This window comes from Poecilia mexicana, unplaced genomic scaffold, assembly GCF_051168715.1.
Source record: "Poecilia mexicana isolate PSO_F unplaced genomic scaffold, ASM5116871v1 scaffold_1, whole genome shotgun sequence".
NCBI lineage: Eukaryota > Metazoa > Chordata > Actinopteri > Cyprinodontiformes > Poeciliidae > Poecilia > Poecilia mexicana.
The window spans coordinates 22,110,587-22,131,100 of record NW_028263370.1 but is presented as its reverse complement, the minus strand read 5'-3'; the positions used below and the strand labels follow the sequence as shown (position 1 = coordinate 22,131,100).

Here is a 20,514-nt window from a genome sequence, read left to right as displayed (position 1 = left end):
CAGCTTTAACTGCGCGGAAAGTTGTTGATTCATGCAGGACGGGAATGGAAAAGCATCCAACACGTTTCAGGTTTTTACTTAGAAAAATGTTAGAAAGCATCTATTCTTTTTCTTTCACTTAAAATTTTGTGCCACCTGTGTTTGGCTATAATATGAAACCCAGATGCTTCTGGTTGCAACATGATAAAACAAGGAAATGCTAAAGGAGTGTGAATACTTTTGCCTTTATTTATTACTACAAGAGTTATAGTACATGACAATCAGAAGTAGAGAGGTGTAGAAAGTAGAAATATGATGAAAATTTAATCTATAAGCATTATTTGTGCATCTCAGCTTTTAATATTCTACGTTTTGATATTTGGATTTTTTGTGGGTCTAAACTGAAATGCTTGGAAGCAGCTGTTTAAAAAGGATTTTCAGGGCATTTAAATTATGTTACAAATTAAAAACCAGATTATATTTAATTTTTTCTTTCTTTTTTTTTTAGAAAAGTTGAGTATGACATGCATTGCACTCAAAAAAAAAGAAGAAAAATGCGAAGTTCTTGGTATAATTTAGTCCATATTCAAACCAGTGATTATGGACAATCATATGTAAATGATTCTTGTTGCAGAAAGCTGTTGTGTAAGAAGAGGAAGGAGAGAAAGGAAGGAGATGCAGCTGAAGAAGCATTTTGTCAGTCAGAAAAGCAACTTAGCTGGACAATTAGACTACCAAGTTTCATGCAAATCCATGATGTGAATCATATTAAATGTCAATTATGCTGCTTAATCCATGATGCATCACATGTCTGAAAACCGTCGCTTGGTGTTGACCACAAATTAAATTATTTATGTCTGTAGTGGTGGATTTTAACATGAGCAATATGGCTCTCTGCCCAGGGCGGTGGCTGCCTGGAGGCTACAAAGCTAGATAATGACAAGGTATCAGCCAGTTGGGCCCAACCAGGGTTTCTGTTGCTTATTTGCATATAAAAACGATGGGAGTGAAAGTTGTTCCAACTCATTTTATGCAACTTTTTTGAAGGAGGGGTGCCCACGTTCAGTCATGCAGAGCTCCCATCCTGAAACTTTTATATCCACAAATTAATGAGTCGATACCAGGGATCTGCAGAGATGCATGTCTAATTTCATTCAGATCAGTTGGAGCACAAAGACGAGTTTTTTTGTTTCAAATCAGCTAGTAATGTTTTTTTGAGGGTGTTTTCCTTTCACACCTTTAGTTCATTTAATTGCTCCAAATCTGTTGAGGTTTTTTTTTACTTTGGAGAGCATGAAGTCTATTTGTTGGGCGGGAGAACCAAATGTAAACACACGAGGCAGATGTATCGTCTTCCTGCTTCTTAACATCACTGTCTCTACTTTTTCAACCAAAGTTATCAAAGAGGAATATCAAATGATTTTGAAAAGGTGTCTGCTTTACAAAAAAGAAAAGTCACATTAAGTTTGTTTACTCAACTCCACAGGTGTCAAACTCCAGTCGTCAAGGGTTAGAATGCAACTTAAGAGTCATTTGGTTTGGTTCACTTTAATCCAACTCTAGTTTATTTGTGTAGAAAGTTTGGTTTGTTTGGGGAGGTATGACTATGCAATCGAACTCGGATCCGTCTACAAACTTCAGTCACGGTTCGGTTTAAATGAACTCTAGTGTGGTTCAAATGCATTGGTGAATGCCGTGCGAACTGGAGACCGACCAAAAGCAGGAAACAAACATGGTATTCTGGGTAAACAAACACACAAGTCTAGAGTTAGCGGGAGTAATAACTCCCGGTCTTTTATCAAAAACACAGAAAAATCTTACAACCACTAAAATCAGATGCAATCGAACTCGGATCCGTTTACAAACTTCAGTCACGGTTCGGTTTAAATGAACTCTAGTGTGGTTCAAATGCATTGGTGAATGCCGTGCGAACTGGAGACCGACCAAAAGCAGGAAACAAACATGGTATTCTGGGTAAACAAACACACAAGTCTAGAGTTAGCGGGAGTAATAACTCCCGGTCTTTTATCAAAAACACAGAAAAATCTTACAACCACTAAAATCTGATGCTACTCCTTTTTTCCTTACCTGTCGTGAAGAAGGAAGTTGCGCTCAGTGAGTTCTTCTGAGGTTTTTGTGTAGTTTCCTTCAGTAGTTCTTGGTGCAGCGCTGCCACGGGTGAGGAGCACAGGTTTTTCAAAGGATTTGGTTCATTTCATACAGTGCAGTGTGAAAGTGAACTGCACCAGCTAATAATGTAACAAATATTGTTAACTTTGCCCCTAATCAAACTAAATCTACAGGACTGTCAGGTGTGGAAACATAGATGTTTAGATGTGTCTCTGATTCAGCACAGCTGAATCAAATAATTAGGTCAAGTTCCTAATTCAACACTAGGAGCTGTGTTGAATTAAGTTTGGACCACATTAATTCCTTAAGCTTTAACCCTTTTAGGTCGCCTGATAGTATGCCAGAGTTATGCATAGAACATGCCAGTTTAAGACTGCCACCAAAAATGACTGAAAAAATAAAATATTTACCCCAATGTCACCACTAACATTAGTGTTGGCTAATAATGTAACCATCGGCATATTTTGGATGAAACACAAATGTCAAAACAGAACTAAAAACCACTTGCGTCAAGATGCTAGTTTAGCTAAAGCTAAAAAAAAGTCAATTTTAGCAAACATAGAAGAATAGATAGAAGCTCGAATAGCTCGATGTAACCACATAAAATAAATTTTTGTCAACTAACAGACACAAAAAAGATTTTTTTTAAAAAATATGACTCAAAAGCTACTTACCCGGTCGAAGTCATTATTGGTCCCGTTTTCAAGCCCGCGAACATTCGCCTCCAGCCGGTAAATATCCCACAATGCAAAGGTACATTTAAACTTTGCAGTACAGCTTAGTAATCCGACGAATTCTATATTTTTTTTCCAGAAACATTTATGTTTACGGCAAATAGCTGTATTTTCTAAACCTCACTGTATAATCGTAATGTATTATAATAACGCCAGCACACCACAGATGTAGTCCCGCCAAACGGGTTTATTAGTAATTAGAAACGAGCCGCTATTTCTGAGGCCGCAGCTCACACCTCCAACAAACCGTTGCGCTCCCCGAACTAGCTTCCTGCTAACACCCCCGAACTCCCTCCTCTTCCGGTCCTGTCCTGCTGCTCCCTGATCCCCGCCCACATGACAGGTCCATCATGTGAGCAGAGTCAGAAGCCTATAACTTTATACACATAACAATAAAGATCGCAATGTAACATACAACAAATACACATAACCCAGAATCGTTACAGTATATTTTACAGTTACAGTGTAAAGTGATCAAACTGATTACTGTCCAGATTTTCATTGTTTTTTAAAGGGACCTTAAGGTGATTAGTGCAATGCCTGCATAATTATCTCTTATTACTTATTTCTGGAAAAAAAGTCATTTTTATACTTCTTTACTTGTGAAAGCCCATCTAAAGTTTGTAATTTAACTACTCTAGCCATATACATAATAAAAACAGCCACTTCAAAGTGGCGGCCATCTTATGATTCTAACCACTTAGGAAAGGCACACTTTAAATATATTCAAATCAAAAGTATATTCAAAACTGGAACTTTTGGATTACTCAATAGAGGAATAAAAGAACACAATTAGCAGAGGTGGAATCCAAGTCACATTTCCTCATGTTACTGTAATTAATGATTTACATATCACTTATTTATCAGTTTTGATCTCAAGCTGTTACAACCCAAAAGCTACTCCACTAAATATATTATTTTTGACTGAATGTATTAGCCTGATTTCAAAACAGTATCTGTAAATCGTTTATTTAAGATGTATTCTAGCCTACAATAACATTCTGATAGAATACCTTTTTCTCAAAACTCTTATTCTACATAGTAAATTGTACATCTCAATTCTACTTTTGAGTAAGTTACTCAATGTTTTGGTGGCATGTGCCATCTTTATTTTATTTTATTTACTTAACCAAGACACACACACACACACACACACTTAAATATAAACATTGAGATTAAAAACATCTTTTTCAACAGAGTCCTGGCCAAAAGGCAGCAAGAAATCCAACACTATAAACAAAAGCAAAGAAATTGGTTGATAAAAGATTAATAATTATCAACTAATGTTGAATTGTGGACAAGGGCTGCACAGAATCATGGCAATGGCCACAAATGGCCACTGGGCCACACTTTGGACACCAGCATTTCAACAGTAAAGTTCCCAGAAAGTGCTTTATTTTTTTAGAACCAGAAAAGAGTTATGAAATGCAAGAGAAAATATCAAGATTGAACAAGACTGGTTTAATGTTTATATTGTTGATTTTTAATTTATTGACAAAAGAAATGACATGTCCAACATATTAAGATATTCTAATCATTCTAAAGATAAAAACAAGTCAATAAACACAAAAAACATAAATAATCTAAAACACGTGTCGACAACCAGAAACTCGTCACCCGATGTAATCCACCAGCTGCTGCAGCTGTTCGCAATGTTTCACCACTTCTGGCAGCGAGAGGAGAGTCTGTGAGGAAATAAAAACACTTCCATCAAACGTTAAAAAAAGATAAAATCACTAATATGAACTACAACAGAATAAATGCCTCACCTCTCTGACTTTATTGATCATGTGGTTTAAAATCTGGAGCTCATTCTCAGACTTCTGCTGGTTGGTTTGGTGGATAATTTGCTAAAAGAGATGGGATGATAATAAACACGACGACTGTCAAGTATTTTCCCACACAGGTGTGTGGACAGAAATCAGTGAGCCCACAGATACGATCAGCACTCACATGCCGCTTGGCTCTCTCCAGGAGTTTAAATTTGGCCTGCTCTGCTTCCTGTAGACTGGCCTTCAGCTTCTCCACCTGGTGGACAAAAACATCAACAATCACAAATCGACAACTCCACAGATAAAATAAGTAATGAATGTGCCACGATTTTTCATAATAATCATATCTCCAAAAGTGTTATTGGTATGAAATTTCCAGCGGGTAGAAACCCAAGTATTCCATACATAGAGAGAAACAAAAATAAATAGGTTGAAATCTATCTGTTGTTTTCAGTCACCATAAAATTGCACAAATTGAAATTACGAAAATAAATCTGTGTAATGGAAACAGGCCAATTGCGGAAAAAAACTGCAATGGAAACATTTTTATCATCATGTGAGTCATGTGATCAACCCAAGTAATCCACCAGATGTTACTACTGATGGAAACGCAAAAGAAGGCAACAGGAAGTGGTAGCCACTCCCATATCTGATTGGCAGATAGATGATTAGCGCCAGCGCCACCATGGTTGAATTGTCAATATATCTTATGCAGCTGTTCAACAATAAAGTTTAAAGATGGGAACATCATGAAGGGAGGCTGTTTTTCTGCATATGGTACTGAAAAACATTTTTAAAAATTCGGAGGATGAATAAAAAATAAGAACAATAAAACTGCTATCATCTACCAGAATGATGAAAATGAAATGAGGGTGGACATTTCAGCAAGACAATAACCCCAAACACAAAGCCGAGAAAACCCAACTGGCTTCAGAGAAAGAAATCTGTTAGAACCATCCAATTGAAAATCTATGGAAAGAACTAAAATCAGAGATTTATAGATTTGTAGAAAAATGGGCAAAAATCACAAGAGGAGGTCTTGAAACTACAAAGGCTTTAGTACAAAGTATTAAACATCAGGAAGCATTTTTAAATTATTTCACATATCTTAATTTCTGAACTTATTAGGTTTTGTTTTTTTCTATGTATGGATTACTCAGGTTGTTAGCAACAGCTGGTGAAAATTTAATGTCAGAAATATGTTGGAAAATAGTGATCAATGCTTATTTTACCCACTGTGATCAGCAGCGGTACTGACCTCCTTCAGCAGCTGGATCTTCTCCTCCATGCGATGAGCCGGGGCCGCCGCCGGGCCGCCGGTTCTCCTCAGCTCCTCCCGCAGGAACTGGGACTCCACTATGGACTGCTGCAGAGCGCGACGCAGCTCCGCCGCATCCCTTCGCAACTCCTGAGGGGGAAATTTAAAACATCAAAACCGAATAACTATAATGATAATGTTTCCTTAAAGCTCATATCTGGATTTTAAAGTTATACATTGTTGTCGCTCTTGTGTTTGCTTAAAATCTCCTGGGCCTCTTGGACGTCTGCCATCAGCTTCGTCAGAGTTTTTTCGTCCTAAGTGGAGAAAAAAATAAAAAATTTAAACTTGTCGGACTGAATTGCAATCCAACAACAGATGCAGAAACATCAGGAGTCCAAACCTGAGCTTTCTGCTGCAGAGCCTGGTTTCCTTTCTCCACCAGGCTGCTGAGGCGCCGCACCTCCTGCTTCAACTCAAGGACTTCAGCTTGATGCCTGCTGCTTGAGGTCTGCAGCTCCACCTGCAGGCCACCGCTGAAACAGCATGGAAACGTCAGAGGGGGAAGAATAAAACATCTTAAGACCAAGTTGTTGCTGCCAAGGTAGACAAGATTGTCTTCACATTTAAGTATCAACCGATCTCCGATCTCCCAAAACTTAGACAAACTTTTATCCTTAACGTTCCAATTAAATATATAAGATATATTAAAAACAGTTTGGCAAACTAAAACATTTATGTGTGGAAAAACTAAAACAAACGACGACGGATCTTAACATTCGAAAAGTTTTTGCTGACTTTTCTGCTGTTGGACAGCTGGTGGGAAATCATGTCAGACATTTCTTTCTTTACCACTACATAATTTTAAACAGTAACTGCAAGTAATAAAAGTATTTATGCATTAAAAATCCAGATAAATCCGATCCTATCCGCTGCCTGGTATCGTCCACCTACATGGTGCCGTGCAGCTCCTGCAGCTGCGCGTCTCTGCAGCGCTGCGCCTGTTGCAGCGTGCTGATGAGCTCTGCGACGGTTCTGCTGAGGCCAGAGAGGAGCTCCGCCATGCTGCTCTGCTCCTCCTCCTCATCCTCCTCTTCATCCTGGACCGGGTCTGAGATCGTCTTCGGGTTCAGAGCTGCGATGCGGGTGAAGGCGCTCGTCTCGCTGAAAAACGCATCACTCTGTGGCTCTGATGCATCTGAGGGGAAACAAAGATCACAAATCAGACTCAAATCAACATTTTTAATCAGCAAGTGAAGCAGAATTTATTATTTGAAAGTAAAATACATGGATAAAGGTGAAATATTATTAATTTCTTCTCAAATGTTTGATATGTTTTGAATAATTGTCCGTTTATGAAAACAAAGGTTTAATTCAATTAAAAGATAATTTTTTGATCCCAAGGGGAAAATAGATGTTGTAGCAAACAACCAAATGTTCAACTTTTATTTAGCCAAACTGTACACTATTTTAATACAAGGCATTCTTTAAAAGACTTTTTACCCTGTCAATGTGCAACAGAAATGAAAACCTGGAAATCACTTCCTTCATCTGTTTCAAATAACAAATGTTGGAGCTTTTAAAAGAGTCTTCTTAATTATTTCATCATGACAATTTTAAAATTGAACATTCATGAATTAACATTCATTACCATTGCTTTTTTAAGTGTGTGTCACTGTTTTCGTAATAAATGTTTGTTCTTTTAATAACATGGACCCCAGGAGGAGTAGCCATTGTCACGGTAACGGTGAATGGGGATCCAGATAAACAAACAAATCAACTCTTATTAGTTAAAAAGTTTTCACCTAAAGTTGAGTCTGTTCTGACGTCTTCCTCCTTCTCGGCCGTTAAAGCCACCATGACGCTGTCGACGAAGGAGCCGGACGTCTGATGGCGTGCCGCACCGGACATCATGGCCGACTCTTTCTGCTTTTGGTGTTCTTCCCTCTGAAAACAAAATAATGTGCTTAAAACTCTCAACATATTTACAGCCTCAGATTAATAGAAACTCTCAGGGAAGCAACAACTGATCTTCATGACCATTAGTCCTTTTTAGTGGTGTTGGTCAGTGCTTCTCCAGGATTTCTGGGTCGTTTTATGTTTGAATTTTTTTTTATTAAAAATCATACGACCAGCTGAAGGATTTATTATTTTGTCTTTGACTTCATTTGTTCCTCAAGGCTGACACTAACTATTATCTCAGTAATGATTGTTCTGACACTCGTGTAAGCAAACTGGCAGATTTTGATTTAACCACTTGAGGCTTTTTAAGCAATATTAGAAATACATTAAAATATGCAAATTAATAAATAATTAATTTTTTAGATAAGAAAATAAACATTTAATTGCCTAAAATGGAATAGTATTCCTTCAGTGATCATTTGTAGCAAAGGATGTATTTGCAGCTAAAATAATAATTTAGAGCTCAGTCATTTATCCTCGATTTAAACTCAGTACAGAGTAGGGCTCTGATATGTTTATTAGTTTTTGGATTAAATTGATTAATAATTGACAGAAAAATGGGCTAACACCAGATTTTGTAACAGAATTTGAACAAGCCGAAGCTAAAAATAGGTAGAACATATTTATAAAAAGTTTTTTATATTAAATGCAAGATGTTTGTATATTTTGTACAGTTTTGTCTTCATTGCTGCTCTGAGTGTGTTGTTCTCTTAGCCTTTTTTGAGTCTTTATGCTTCAGGTTTCATTACCTGGTTGCTAAGGGAAACCTGCAGCTGTGTGGTCAGGCCGCGCAGCGTGTGATGCAGGACGGTGATCTCAGTGACCGCCTCAGCCATCTTCTCCTGCAGCTCCATGCGAGCGGCGCCGGCTGCGCATCGGGCCGTTTCCAGCTCGTCACTCAGACTCTGATTCTCAAGCCTTTAAAAAAACACACAGATCGATTTAAACCTGCATGAAAAATTAGAGAATCTTAACTAGCTAGAAATGAAACAAACTTACTGAAGTTTGTAGACTTCTGATTTCAGGTCTTCGCACTCGATGTTTCTCTCCCGCAGCGCCTGCAGGTTGCCCCTGAGCATCCGTTCGCTCTCAGCCACCTGCTCCCTCGCCAGCTCATTCTCCATCTGCAGGAACTGAAATAAAAATGGCTGAAATGAAGCGCGGGGTGTGGACATACAACCATACATCTTTGAAAAGCAGATGTGGAACCTTCTACACAATCAACAAGAATGTAGTAACTGGTTTCTGGATGGTAAGTCCACAACAAAACACTTGTCTTTTCCAGCAGCCATAGCACAGTGGTTAAACGAGCTGACTAAACCTGCTGAAGCTCAGCTTGGCTTGCTAGGTGATGGGCGGAACTCTGCTGGGGTTGCTAGGTGACGGGCGGAACTCTGCTGGGCTTGCTAGGTGACGGGCGGAACTCTGCTGGGCTTGCTAGGTGACGGGCGGAACTCTGCTGGGCTTGCTAGGTGACGGGTGGAACGCTGCTTGGGTTGCCAGGTAACGGGCACTGCTTGCTAATTTGTGACGTTACATCCTGAAGGTTTTTGAAATGGCTCATTTTCCAGACGCCAAAAAACTTTAACATATTGCCAAAAACTACATGTTTTATTAGGATGTTTTTAGAAGCAGTAGAAACGAAAACGGGAGTATTAAAAACATGACAAATATAAATTTTGTCCCCTTTAATGAATGGTATTCTGAATACACGTGGCTTTTTGGAGATAGGAGTTTGAAATTGTTGTAAGAAGCCCACTCCATAATTTGCAAAACTTAACATTTTACAAACACTGTAGTAACGAGGGTATTAAAACAGCTTACAAAAGTAATACAATTGGTAAATATGCTATTTACCATAAAATCGGTAAACAAAGTAATGAGAAGCCAGAAAAGGATGATTGTACCTACAGCCAAGGTAACACCTTAAACAGATTGTTTACTCGCTTGCTGGTCACACCAACACCAGCTGATCATATCAATTCCTGTGACTTTTGTGGCTCCATTAACATAAAAACACTGCAGAAATACAGTTTGTTCTTTTAGTGTGAACCTCTGCAGTGGAAATTCACACTTTATTACGCAAATGTTATTTTTACAAACATTGAACACTGGACACTAAGAAGCATCTTTCAAAAAGTCTTAACAATTTTGCAGGTTTTTAGTAAATATTTTGTTTTTCTGCAGTTTGTGCAAAAAGTGATTGTTGGTTGGACAACAGAACAAAAAACTGTTTTTAATTAAAAAGCTAATATTAGGTTTTTAATGTGATGGGGATTTAAACTGATTAAGTAAATTTCAGAATAAAAGCGTCACTAAAACGTGACGGGTTTCCAGCTGACCTCGTTCATTTCCCGCACGCCGCCCAGCTGGGCGCAGACTTCCTGCAGCTGCTGGATCTGAACCGTCTGAGACTGGTAAAGGTTCTGGAGCTGACCGAGCTGCTGGTCGCTCTCAGCCAGTGCCCAGTCCAGTTCACTGACCCGCTGCTCTGAACCCGACAGAGACCCCTGCAGCCTGGAGGAGAAACAGGAGAGAAAACACACAGCAGGCGAAGAAATTTACTGAAAAACTGAATGAATGAAAGGAAAGAAAGGGAGGAGGGAAGGGAGGAAAGAAGAATGGAAGGATCTGCAAGAAAGGAAAATGAAAGAAGAAGGAAGGAAAGAAAGAAGAAAGCAAGTAAGGAAGGAAAGACAGAAGGAAGAAAGGAAAAAAAGGAAAAAAGGAAGGAAGGATTTAAAAGGAAGCAATGAAGGATCTGAAAGGAGTGCATAAAAGAAGGAAACAAGAGATGGAAAATAAAGTCTGGAAATCTGAAAAGCCTTCTTCCTCTTCAATTATTGAGTTTCTATAAATTCTCTCAAATTGTTGAAACTTCTCCTAAAATCGAATCAAATTCGGCGCTTACTGATTTGCTCTTTCGTTGGCTTCATGCAAGTCTTTCCAGGACTGCTGCAGCCTGCAGAAACAGAAAAACCCACATGCTGCGTTAAAGCAAAGCTTTCCTTATCACCAGATATCCTGACCTCTGACCCTTGGATCCTACTTGGTGGTCTCGGCGGCGAGCGCCTGCTCCAGGAAGGCGTAGGACGCCAACGTGGAGGAAATGGTCGCAGACAGCTCTGTCACCTTCCTCTCCAGCTGAGCAGACTCCTCCTCTCCCGCCGTTAGTTTCTCCCGCAGGACGCCCATCTCTGAAATTTACCAAAACAGAAAATAAAACATCTGAAACGCTCAAAGAAGCAGAAAAACAGCAAGGAGCGAATGAAATGCCACCTGATGTCAGGATGGTGATCTGCAGATTTAAATCGCTGATCTGCTGCGAGGCGGTTTGGAGGTTCAGGTGAGTTTCCTTCAGCTCGTCTTCAATCTGTAGAGCAGAGGATCGTTGGAGACGACGCTTTTAGTTTCAACCAGCTAAACCGCCAAACACAGAACTGATTTACATTAAAACACACACATTGTTATTGTCAACATTCCAGAATGAAACTGTGAGTTATCAGGCCGATCAGCCCAACTTTTAATATGAAACACAAAACCTAACACTTCACTACATATGTAAGGAACGAAAGACACAGAAGACATAAAACACAATGATGTGAGAAAGAAAACAAAAAACGAAAGAGGATGAATGAAATAAAAGGACAAACAAAATAAAGGATGTATGAACAAAAAGACAAGTAAAAAGAACAAATTAAAAGATGAAAAGACAAAAAGACAGAAAAGAGGGACAGAAAAATGACAGGACTAACAAATGAATCAGTAAAAAGATGGATGGACACAAGCAGACAAAAAAACAAACAGACAAACAAAATAAGACAAATTAAATGAAAAATGAATGAAAAGACAGATAAAATAAAGGACGAACAAACCAAAAGACGAACCCAAGAAGGAAAGGACAAATGAAAAAGGAAAAATAAAAGACAGGACAAATGAAAGAAGGAAATAAAGAACAAAAGAAAGGCAAAGGCAGGAAAAAAGGGAAAAGAGGATCAGAAAGGAAACTAATAGTTTTTTAGCAGACTTATTGAACTTTAATTTCCAGAATTTCACTGAAAATTTAAAGACAAGTGCAGAAATCCTGAAAGGTTTGGACCGGGTTCAGGGCCGAACCTCCACATCGATGGGACCGATCGCCACGGTAAGCATGTTGCTAAGCAACACCTAAACATGAGAAAGTTTGCTACAGAACCAACCACACAGCCACTTTCCCCAAAGTAACGTTTAACCTCCAATAATCTGCTCCATCTCAGATTAAACGGCCTAATCCAGCCTGTTTCATCTGACCTGCTCTTTCTCTTCGGCGGCTCGCTCTCTCGCCGTCCGATGCTCGTCCCTCTCCCTCAGCGCGGCGGCGGCTCGCTCGTTCAGCTGAAGGAGCATTGGGGCCGTTTTCTGCAGGAGGCTCCGCACGCTGCAGAGCTGGCAGACAGAAAACCAGGGAGTGAGAGTATAATGTTGTAGTTTTGTTCTAATTCGTTCCGACGTTTTGTTCTAATACAGTTAGTTGGCTTGAATCAGTTTTTAGAGTGAGATCGCTGTTTTTATTAGTCATCAGCTAAATATTGCTTAGTTTCAATTAAGCCTTTTCTAGTTATAGCAGTAGTTTTAGTTTTTTCATAAAAATAAAAAATCTATTTCACAACAGTGAAATAGTACAGCGTACCTCCTGCATCAGGCTGGAGTGATCCTCTGCAGTTCGGGACAGAAGATCGGAGGCCGAGCTCAGCGTTTCCTGGCAGGTCCGGTTCAGAGCAACCTGCAGGAGATGAGGAAGCAACACCATGCAGGTTAGGGTCAGAAGAGTTCTTACAGAACGAGCTCATTTTCAGACTGTCAGAGGTCATGCAAATCTGTCAGTCAGCGTCAAACAATTTTATTCAATTACAATTTTTAGGGGCAAAAATTTGATTCAGAAACAATTTTTAAATTCAGAAACCAATAGAGAGTTAATGAATAAAACATTTATTTAAAACAATTCTGGAAGGCTCCATATTCCATCAGTTTATTTTAGAAGAAAAATTTGTTTAAGAATAAAATTCTGTAACTTAAATGGCCAGTATACATAGCTCCCACAAGTCTGAACCGGAAGTGATCCGCGCCATTGATTTGTGATTTCCTATAGAATCCATTATTATTTTCTGCACCTCCCGTCATTGTGTTTACCTGATCCGGGTAGGTTTGGTTCAGAGCCGCCAGCAGCTCCTCCTGAGATCCGACACATTTCTCCAGAGCTGAGACTTCAGAGGCGCAGTGAGTCCTCAGCTGATCCATGACACTGAAAGCCTGCAGACAGACACAAACGCACAATCATTTAACCACATGACACATTAAAACAACCTCAATAATTTCCATTTGCATGATCTTTTTTTTCTACCAATAACTGGACGATAAAAGTCTTCACTCTGGTATTTTGGTCTTAACTGAACCTTTTTTTGAAATATAATTTTGTTGTTTCTCTTGTTTTATTTATTTTGAATATTTAAAATGTTTCAATTTATTTATCTGATTTATTTTATAATTAGGTCATATTTAAAATTACCTCTAGTTTCACACTGTGTTATGAACTCTATATTATTAATTGTAATATATTTAACAGTTTGGATGGGAGTAGCTTGTCAAGAAAACAATTTTGAGGGAAGGCCAGTCGCTAAAAGTAATAAATCAATTAGCTGCATGCATTTTTTGGATTCATTTATTAATAATTGGACAGCAAAATTTGCTTAATAGGAGTCTTTTTTGCAGAATTAGAAGCTGAAACTTGTACCACTTTAAGAGTTTTTTTATTATTATTTTAAATGCGAAATATATACTTTAGTACAGTGATGACATAATTGCTGCTCTGAGTGTGGTGTTCTTTGAGAAAATAGCCTTTTCTTGAGTCTGTATATTTTTGTTAATGATAAATTACAATTAATATTTTTAGTTCTAATCAATATGAGGTATTGATCTTGTATTTTCCTTACTGCCTCCTTGGCTGTGAAGGCTTCTTCCATCCGAGCCTCCATGCTGCTCCTCTGCTGAAGAACTTCTTTCACTTTCTCCAGGATTCTTCTCTGGGTTTCCTTTGATTTCTCAAACAGGGACTTCATGTGCTCGTACTACAGAACAGCACAACAAAGTTGGATTAATTATTACACATATTCAATCAGCTGAAAGGTATAAATTTACATACATGGGACGCCAGGTTCTGATGGTCCTCCCTGATGGTTTCGCCCATTTTCTTCATGTTGGACAGAGCTGCATCTGTGTCGCTGCTCAAAGAAGACTGCAGAGAAAGTCCAACAGGCTTAAAAACATTTTTATCTCTATACACAGATCAGGATTCATACACTTTTCAGTCAAATTCAAGCACTTTTCAAGGTAGGATTTCAAACTTTTCCAGGAACACGCAAATAAACTAAAAAAGAAAACAGTTTCAATTCACTATCATGTCTTGTGATGGTTTTCTACATCGGGACAACTAAAACACTACATCCCTTTACAAACCCTGACAGCAGCTTAAATGTTGAGGTGATTTCTGAGGTTTGTCTCACCATGGCAGCTCTCATCTCCTGCATAGCCTGGACGAGATTCTGCAGGGAATTTCCATCAAGCTCCAGCTCAGTTATCCGGCTCAGAGCCTCCATGTAGAGATCTCTGTACATCGTGGTCTGAACAAGGAATGAAAATATTAAAGTTTATCAGAAAAATTCAAAACAAGCTAATGAGGGACGCAAATTAATGGTTTATTAGATTAAAATTAGTTCCACTTCATTAAAGTATAAAGTCCATTTAGGTGTTCTTTCAGTGTTGCAGTTTAGTCACCATCCAGCAGAGGGTGCTCCTGAAGTGGCGCCAGTTGATACAGAAACAAAGATGGCAGTGCCATACCAGAACCATAAATGGTCCAAACTGAGTTTGGTGTATACAACAGCACATTAGGGCCATTGTAGGTTAAAAAAATAATAAAAGGAGGGATAAATTTGCCCAAAAAAATCTCAGAAATTTGGAGATTGATCTCAGAAGTCTTCTAGAAAGAAATTGGACATTGTTGAGCTCGAAAAGTCAAAAATTTTCAACTTTTGAAACTCAGACAATGTCCAAAAGTCGAAAATTTTCATATGTGCGAGCTCAGAAAATTAGGAAGTTTTTTCTAGGAAGTGTAAAATTAATCTCAAAATTTCTGAGTTTTTCTTCTCATAAATTTTTTACTTCACACGCAGAAATTTTCATGTTTTTTCCCCAAAAACAATTTCTGAAATTAATCTCAAAATTTCTGAGTTTTATCTTGCAAATTTCTGACTTTTCAACCTCAAAAATTTTGAAGTTTTTTCTACAACATTTCTGAGATTAATCTCAAAATTTTCAAGATTTTAGGCAAAAATTTACTCTAGTTTTTTCCTATGTACACGTATGAGGATCAGGGGTGGGATGCAAGATGCACTTTATGCAAGTGCGTCTTGGTTGGTAAAGAAAGACAGTCGATCCTCTTCATGCAAGAGAAAATTCAGATTTTTAAGAAAATGGCCGCTTATCAATTAGTTGTTAGTTGATTGATGAGCTCAATCACTCATCAATGGATAACTTGCCTCCCCAGTTATGATCCGTTCAGTGTTTTTACCTGACTGAGCTCAGTGTGGTCCGTCTGAACCAGCTTCTCTCTCAGGTCCGAAGGAGCCGGGCCCGAAGAGGGGCGGCGGTGCGCCCTGGCTGCAGCCAGCTGCTGGACCAGCGCCTCCACCATGATCATGCTGGACATCAGCCTCTGCTCCAGCTCCGGCCGCGGGAGGCTCTCCAGGCTGCCTGCAGGTAAACTGAAACCACACCGGAGAACTTTACACCCATCCGTCTAGGGATGGCATAAAATTCATATCACAATATACATTCTGATGGGTGGCGGTGACGATACGCATCGCAATACGATTTGTATAAATCTTACAACAGAAACAAGCAAACAAAAAAACATATCTGATAACAATTGAGTGTAATATATGTATTTTTATGTGTTTAAACTTGTTTTTGCAGATGTAAATCGTATGCAATATTTGTAACTGTTTTGTTTACTTTTTTTTTAACCTGCCTGTTAAACGACCTCTCCCTTGCGTTCCCTGCCATCTGCTTGCTCTGTTTTGATACCAGCTGATTACGTCATCAACCAGAAGTAGACTGCGAATCTCTATCGTAGGCCAAATTTCTGTCGTTTTCCCACAGCTATCCATCAATCTATCACCCATCAGTTATCCATCCATCGTGGGCATGGAGGTCATTAATCTGTAACTTTTGGTGAATCGTTCATTTTTTTTCACAGAGTAGACTGATTATAAACACAATTACGTTTAAGGATAAGAATCAACTGCACAGGTTCAAATTCACTGTTTATAAGTATGAAAAGAAGTTAGAAAGAAACTTTGAAAGAAAGAAACTTCAAAAGAAAGAAAGGTCAACAGAACGAAGGAATGAAGGAAAGACAGAAGAATGTTTGAAACAAAGTTAGAAAGAAAAAGAAAGAGACATCACTCACTTCCAGATGAGCGGTTCGGTCGCTGTGCAGGAATCAGTCACAGAGAATTCCCTCTTTTTCACAAATATTCCCGACGTGTTCAGACTATGGTCCACCATCTTCAGTGGACTGGTGCCCACACAGACGCTGTGGGACTCTGCAGGATCTGCTCTGTCTGAGGGGGCCATGAAGGCAGCAGGAGGATCTGCTCTGTCTGAGGGGGCCCTGAAGGCAGCAGGAGGATCTGCTCTGTCTGAGGGGGCCATGAAGGCAGCAGGAGCAGCAGCGCTCATCTTTCCACACGCCATCATGAGGAACTCGGCCATCTGCCGAAGCTGCTGCTGAAACTGGCCATCAGGAATCAGCGGCACCGTTTCCGGCTGCGCTTTCTTCCCAGAATCCTCCTGTGGTTTTGAACTTACAACCGTGGAGTTAAGCAGAGGGCGGGGCATTGGGCTTTCGAGCTGCTCTGCTAACAGCCCCATGGAGTCAACATCAACAGGAGCCCAAAGGCTTTTCTCATCCTCCAGAGCAGAATCGTCAGGTAGAAACATGTCCTGACCCGACACCACGGGGCGCTTCAGCGCGGACAGAGACGCTCTCTTCACGATGGGGCTGAGAAACTGCAGGGCGGAGGCAACTGACGGACACTCGGACAGGACTTTTAAGAGAGCAGGAGTTGCAGGAGGAGCTTTTTCTGCAGAGTTACAGAGACCCAAAGAACCCAGAGCGCTGTCCTTTGCCTCGGAGTGGGATCTGGAATCCAGCTGTTGCTGCTGTGGTAGAGTTTCTGCCGACGCGTCAAGGCGGCTGCAGTCGGACGCAACTAAAGGAGTGTTTTCAGGAATCTCATCCACCACCTTTAATGATGCATTAGTCTCAGGTGGTAGATTAGTATCAGCTTCTCTGTTCTTCAGACGGTCAGTCATTTGTTCTTCGTTGTAATTCTCTTTAGGCGAAGTCAACATCTTCTCAGACACCTGGGATTCACCTGATTTCCAATCAAACTTCTCATCCTGCCCGTGAGGTAGCACTGAGTTTATTTCAGCGCTGCACGGTTGTACGTCCGGAACAGTGTTCACCTCCTCTGGTGGAGGAGAGGAGTTGTATTTTACGTTGCAGTAGGGATGATCTAAGTGATCTTTACTGTTTCCCAGATCATAATCACTGGCTAACACACTCGGATCCATGCTATGGTTGCAGCCAGAACAGGTGTGAGAAAGAGGAATAGTTTCATCTGCAACATCAGCATCCGCTGGGATTTCTACCTCGCCACCGCTGCAGTTCAGCAGCTTCAGAGTTAGATCATCAGGGTTTTCTGATCTCTGCGCTGTCGAGAGATCATCGTTTCCACTGCTGCAGTAGAGATGATCGACATGCTCCGCTGGAAGCAGCAGGGTGCAGTCGGCTGAGTTTGTGCCGTCTTCTTGTGCTGGACCCCAGAGGTCGTCCTGGGGCAGAGGAACCGTCTCTTCCTGTAATCCAGTGGAGTCTGAAACTTCAACCTCACCTCCATCACAGGCGAACGACTTCCACATTAAACATTTCTCCTCATCGGCTTCACAGGTGATGGGCGAATCCGGCTGTTCGACGCTGCGGTTGGAATATGGATGCTCCACGTGCTCACCGCAGGATTGCTCCGTCCTGCTGGGTGAAGCGACTGAATCTTCCGTTTCGGCGGTGAGAGTAAAAGTTGTCCCATCGTTAGGAAAAATCAAACTCTGTCCTCCACCATCTGAGGAGTCTGAAATCTCAACTTCACCTCCGGAACAAATAAAGGTTTTGAATGTGATGTCTCCAAGTCCACACACAGACTGGGTAGTATCCATGGAAACGGGAACGGTCAGAGTGCCCAACTGGGTCTGTGTGTCACAGAGATGAAGGTCAGACTGTGGAAGAGATTTAATAATGAGTAACAATAGAGCAAAACTTACACTATTAAAAATAACATCAATCATTTCAGCTTTGTAGCTGATTATGAGATAAAAAAAAGGGGTCCAATTTTCAAATCATATTTCCACCATGCTTTTCATTTGTCTATAAATAAAGACTAAATATTTAATTAACAGGCTAAATATTAGAAAGCTAAATATTTAGCTTCCTAAGTAAGTATTTAGTTTGAAACTCAATGTTGAGCTTGCTAATTACATGAATCTAAATTTAGTGGCAAATGTAATATTTAACTTGCTCATTGAATATTTACTTTGAAGCTAAATGTTTAAGCTGAAGATAAATATTTAGCTTGCTAATTAAATATTTACTGTGATACTTACATTTATAATTATAAATAAGTAGAAGAAATTATGACTTTGAAAAATGAACTCCATTTTCCATCTTATAATCTGGGAATTTTGGGCAGTGTAACTTTCCAAACAGCAACCCACAAATAAAAAAAAACTAAGTCAATATTCCTGAAAGTTTGTACAAACTCACCATGCTGGCTTTCACTGTGTCACCGCTCAATTGTGGTTTTGACCTGATCCTCGATGACGGAGTCTCATTTTCCAGGCTTCTCAGAGGAGTACGCTCGCCTCTCCTACTGGAAGACTACCATCAACAAACGTTTAGTGGATCATCAGACACCAAACTGAGCAAAAATCTCACACTGTGTGCAGAACAAGACTTACCCAGTCTTCTGTGCTGGACCGTGACATCCTCTCACAAAGATCAATCTGGAGTTCGCATAAACAACCTCTTCAGCTGCAAATTTAAAACAATAATAATCTATTTTTACACCCCCAACCAATTCTCAATCACATAATACACCAAAGAGTTCCATTGCAGCTGCAATATTGCTTGATGCTTCTCTGTTTAGTCGTGGTTTACTCCTACAACAAGCCATTGAACACCTGCTGCCATTACCCCGGTTCTTTCTTTTCACTGTAAAAGAAAATACGGTAAAAGTGTATTTTCGTTTACAGTGTAAATACTCCTATGAAGGCCAGTGCTTCTGTGGTTTTTGTGTCCAAGTGCTCTTATAACTCAACTGAGCCAGCTTAACGTTAATTCCTTCAAAAGGGAGTCATTATTTCCCACTGCCGCTATATGCTTTTTCACCATGAGGACAAGTAAATTCAGCTCATTTTTATTTTTAATAGTACAAACTCACAAAATATATTATCCCTTGGTTATTTATAAAGGAAAAATCAATTCAGCCACATCATATCCAATTTATTCTAATTATTAAATGTTATCTTAGATAGCATCAGACCAATCATAATTATCTGAATTAAAATGTTTTACATTTAGAAGGAGTGAATAGAAGAGTAAATCTAAGACTTTGATTTACTGTGCACATTTGTTTTCTCATAATCCATTACTTTTATGCGTTTATCTGACAGTAATGTTTATTAATTAAGTCACTATTTATTTTTAGTCTGTTGCTGGCTTAGTGCTCATATTAAATATCAGCATTTATTTATAAACAACACCGGCCTCTGATACTATTATAGTTTTGTTTTACCATATTTACTGTGCTTATTTACATTGTTTAGCAGGCGTATGTTTGTTCATTATTTACGCAGAAATCTTGAGAACAAGCTAGCTTCTGATGTCAGTGATCAGGCAGATAGAACCTGTTAAACACCTACTAAATGCTATAACATGCATTCATAGTTTAACATGTTTAAATTATTGAGGTGTTTAGAACAATAACAGTAGAGTAAACGCAGCTAAAGACGTTCAGCGAGCATTAAAACACGTCTAAGTTATGGAAAACTTACGTTAGCTGAAGTTGTTTTTTTTGTAACGTAGTCAGTTAACGAACAACCAATTAAACATGAAAATTTAACTGCAATTATTTCAAACACGAGCGTTATACAGTCTTAAAATACTTCACCTTCCAGACTTAAACAGCCCACTTGAACCAAGGTTTCAAATCTGATGAATAAAGTTGTTTTTCCCGAGCTGACATCAACCGCGTTACGTTCAAAACAGACCGATTCAAAAACACAAATTCGGCGCTGATTGGTCGCTTCTCTTCTTCTGACCCACAGACCCTGCTTTTGTGTAATGCCGCCACTTAGAGGAAGGAACTGCAACTACAACAGGGCGCTGTTTTTTTGTTTTGTTTTTTTTTACTCGAATAATGTTCACTTTCAATGTTGTGGATTGAGTCATACTTGCCTATGTATTTAGTTTATTTATCTTCACCCTGAGTGCCAATAAACGTGGACTATATGTTGTCCATTTGAA

The 20,514-nt window shown here is 39.4% G+C and overlaps 1 protein-coding gene across 1 annotated transcript; it reads right to left on the bottom strand.

The window, feature by feature from the left end:
• Nucleotides 1-4,283: 4,283 nt before the first annotated feature.
• Nucleotides 4,284-20,475, bottom strand: spag5 (sperm associated antigen 5). Its single transcript, XM_015003712.2, has 25 exons — nucleotides 20,159-20,475; nucleotides 18,948-19,020; nucleotides 18,754-18,867; nucleotides 16,342-18,209; nucleotides 15,442-15,634; nucleotides 14,375-14,491; nucleotides 14,014-14,106; nucleotides 13,805-13,939; nucleotides 13,005-13,124; nucleotides 12,505-12,597; nucleotides 12,126-12,260; nucleotides 11,115-11,208; nucleotides 10,885-11,032; nucleotides 10,747-10,797; nucleotides 10,178-10,352; nucleotides 8,835-8,968; nucleotides 8,585-8,753; nucleotides 7,679-7,820; nucleotides 6,828-7,071; nucleotides 6,277-6,409; nucleotides 6,110-6,190; nucleotides 5,874-6,023; nucleotides 4,797-4,871; nucleotides 4,613-4,693; nucleotides 4,284-4,528 (listed from the first exon to the last, which is right to left on the bottom strand). Exons 2-25 carry the CDS (start codon nucleotides 18,972-18,974, stop codon nucleotides 4,457-4,459), a joined length of 4,644 nt encoding a protein of 1,547 aa, XP_014859198.2. The 5' UTR covers nucleotides 18,975-19,020; nucleotides 20,159-20,475; the 3' UTR covers nucleotides 4,284-4,456.
• Between the last annotated feature and the right edge of the window lie 39 nt (nucleotides 20,476-20,514).

What these genes read in the sequence shown, in the direction of transcription:
- spag5 (XM_015003712.2), bottom strand. Translation starts at nt 18,974, where the DNA reads ATGTCACGGTCCAGCACAGAAGACTGG. An exon ending in AGGAGATGAGAGCTGCCATG is followed by an intron (nt 14,107 to 14,374) that starts GTGAGACAAACC and finishes CTTTCTCTGCAG; the next exon opens with TCTTCTTTGAGCAGCGACAC. An exon ending in GATCACCATCCTGACATCAG is followed by an intron (nt 11,033 to 11,114) that starts GTGGCATTTCAT and finishes GGTAAATTTCAG; the next exon opens with AGATGGGCGTCCTGCGGGAG.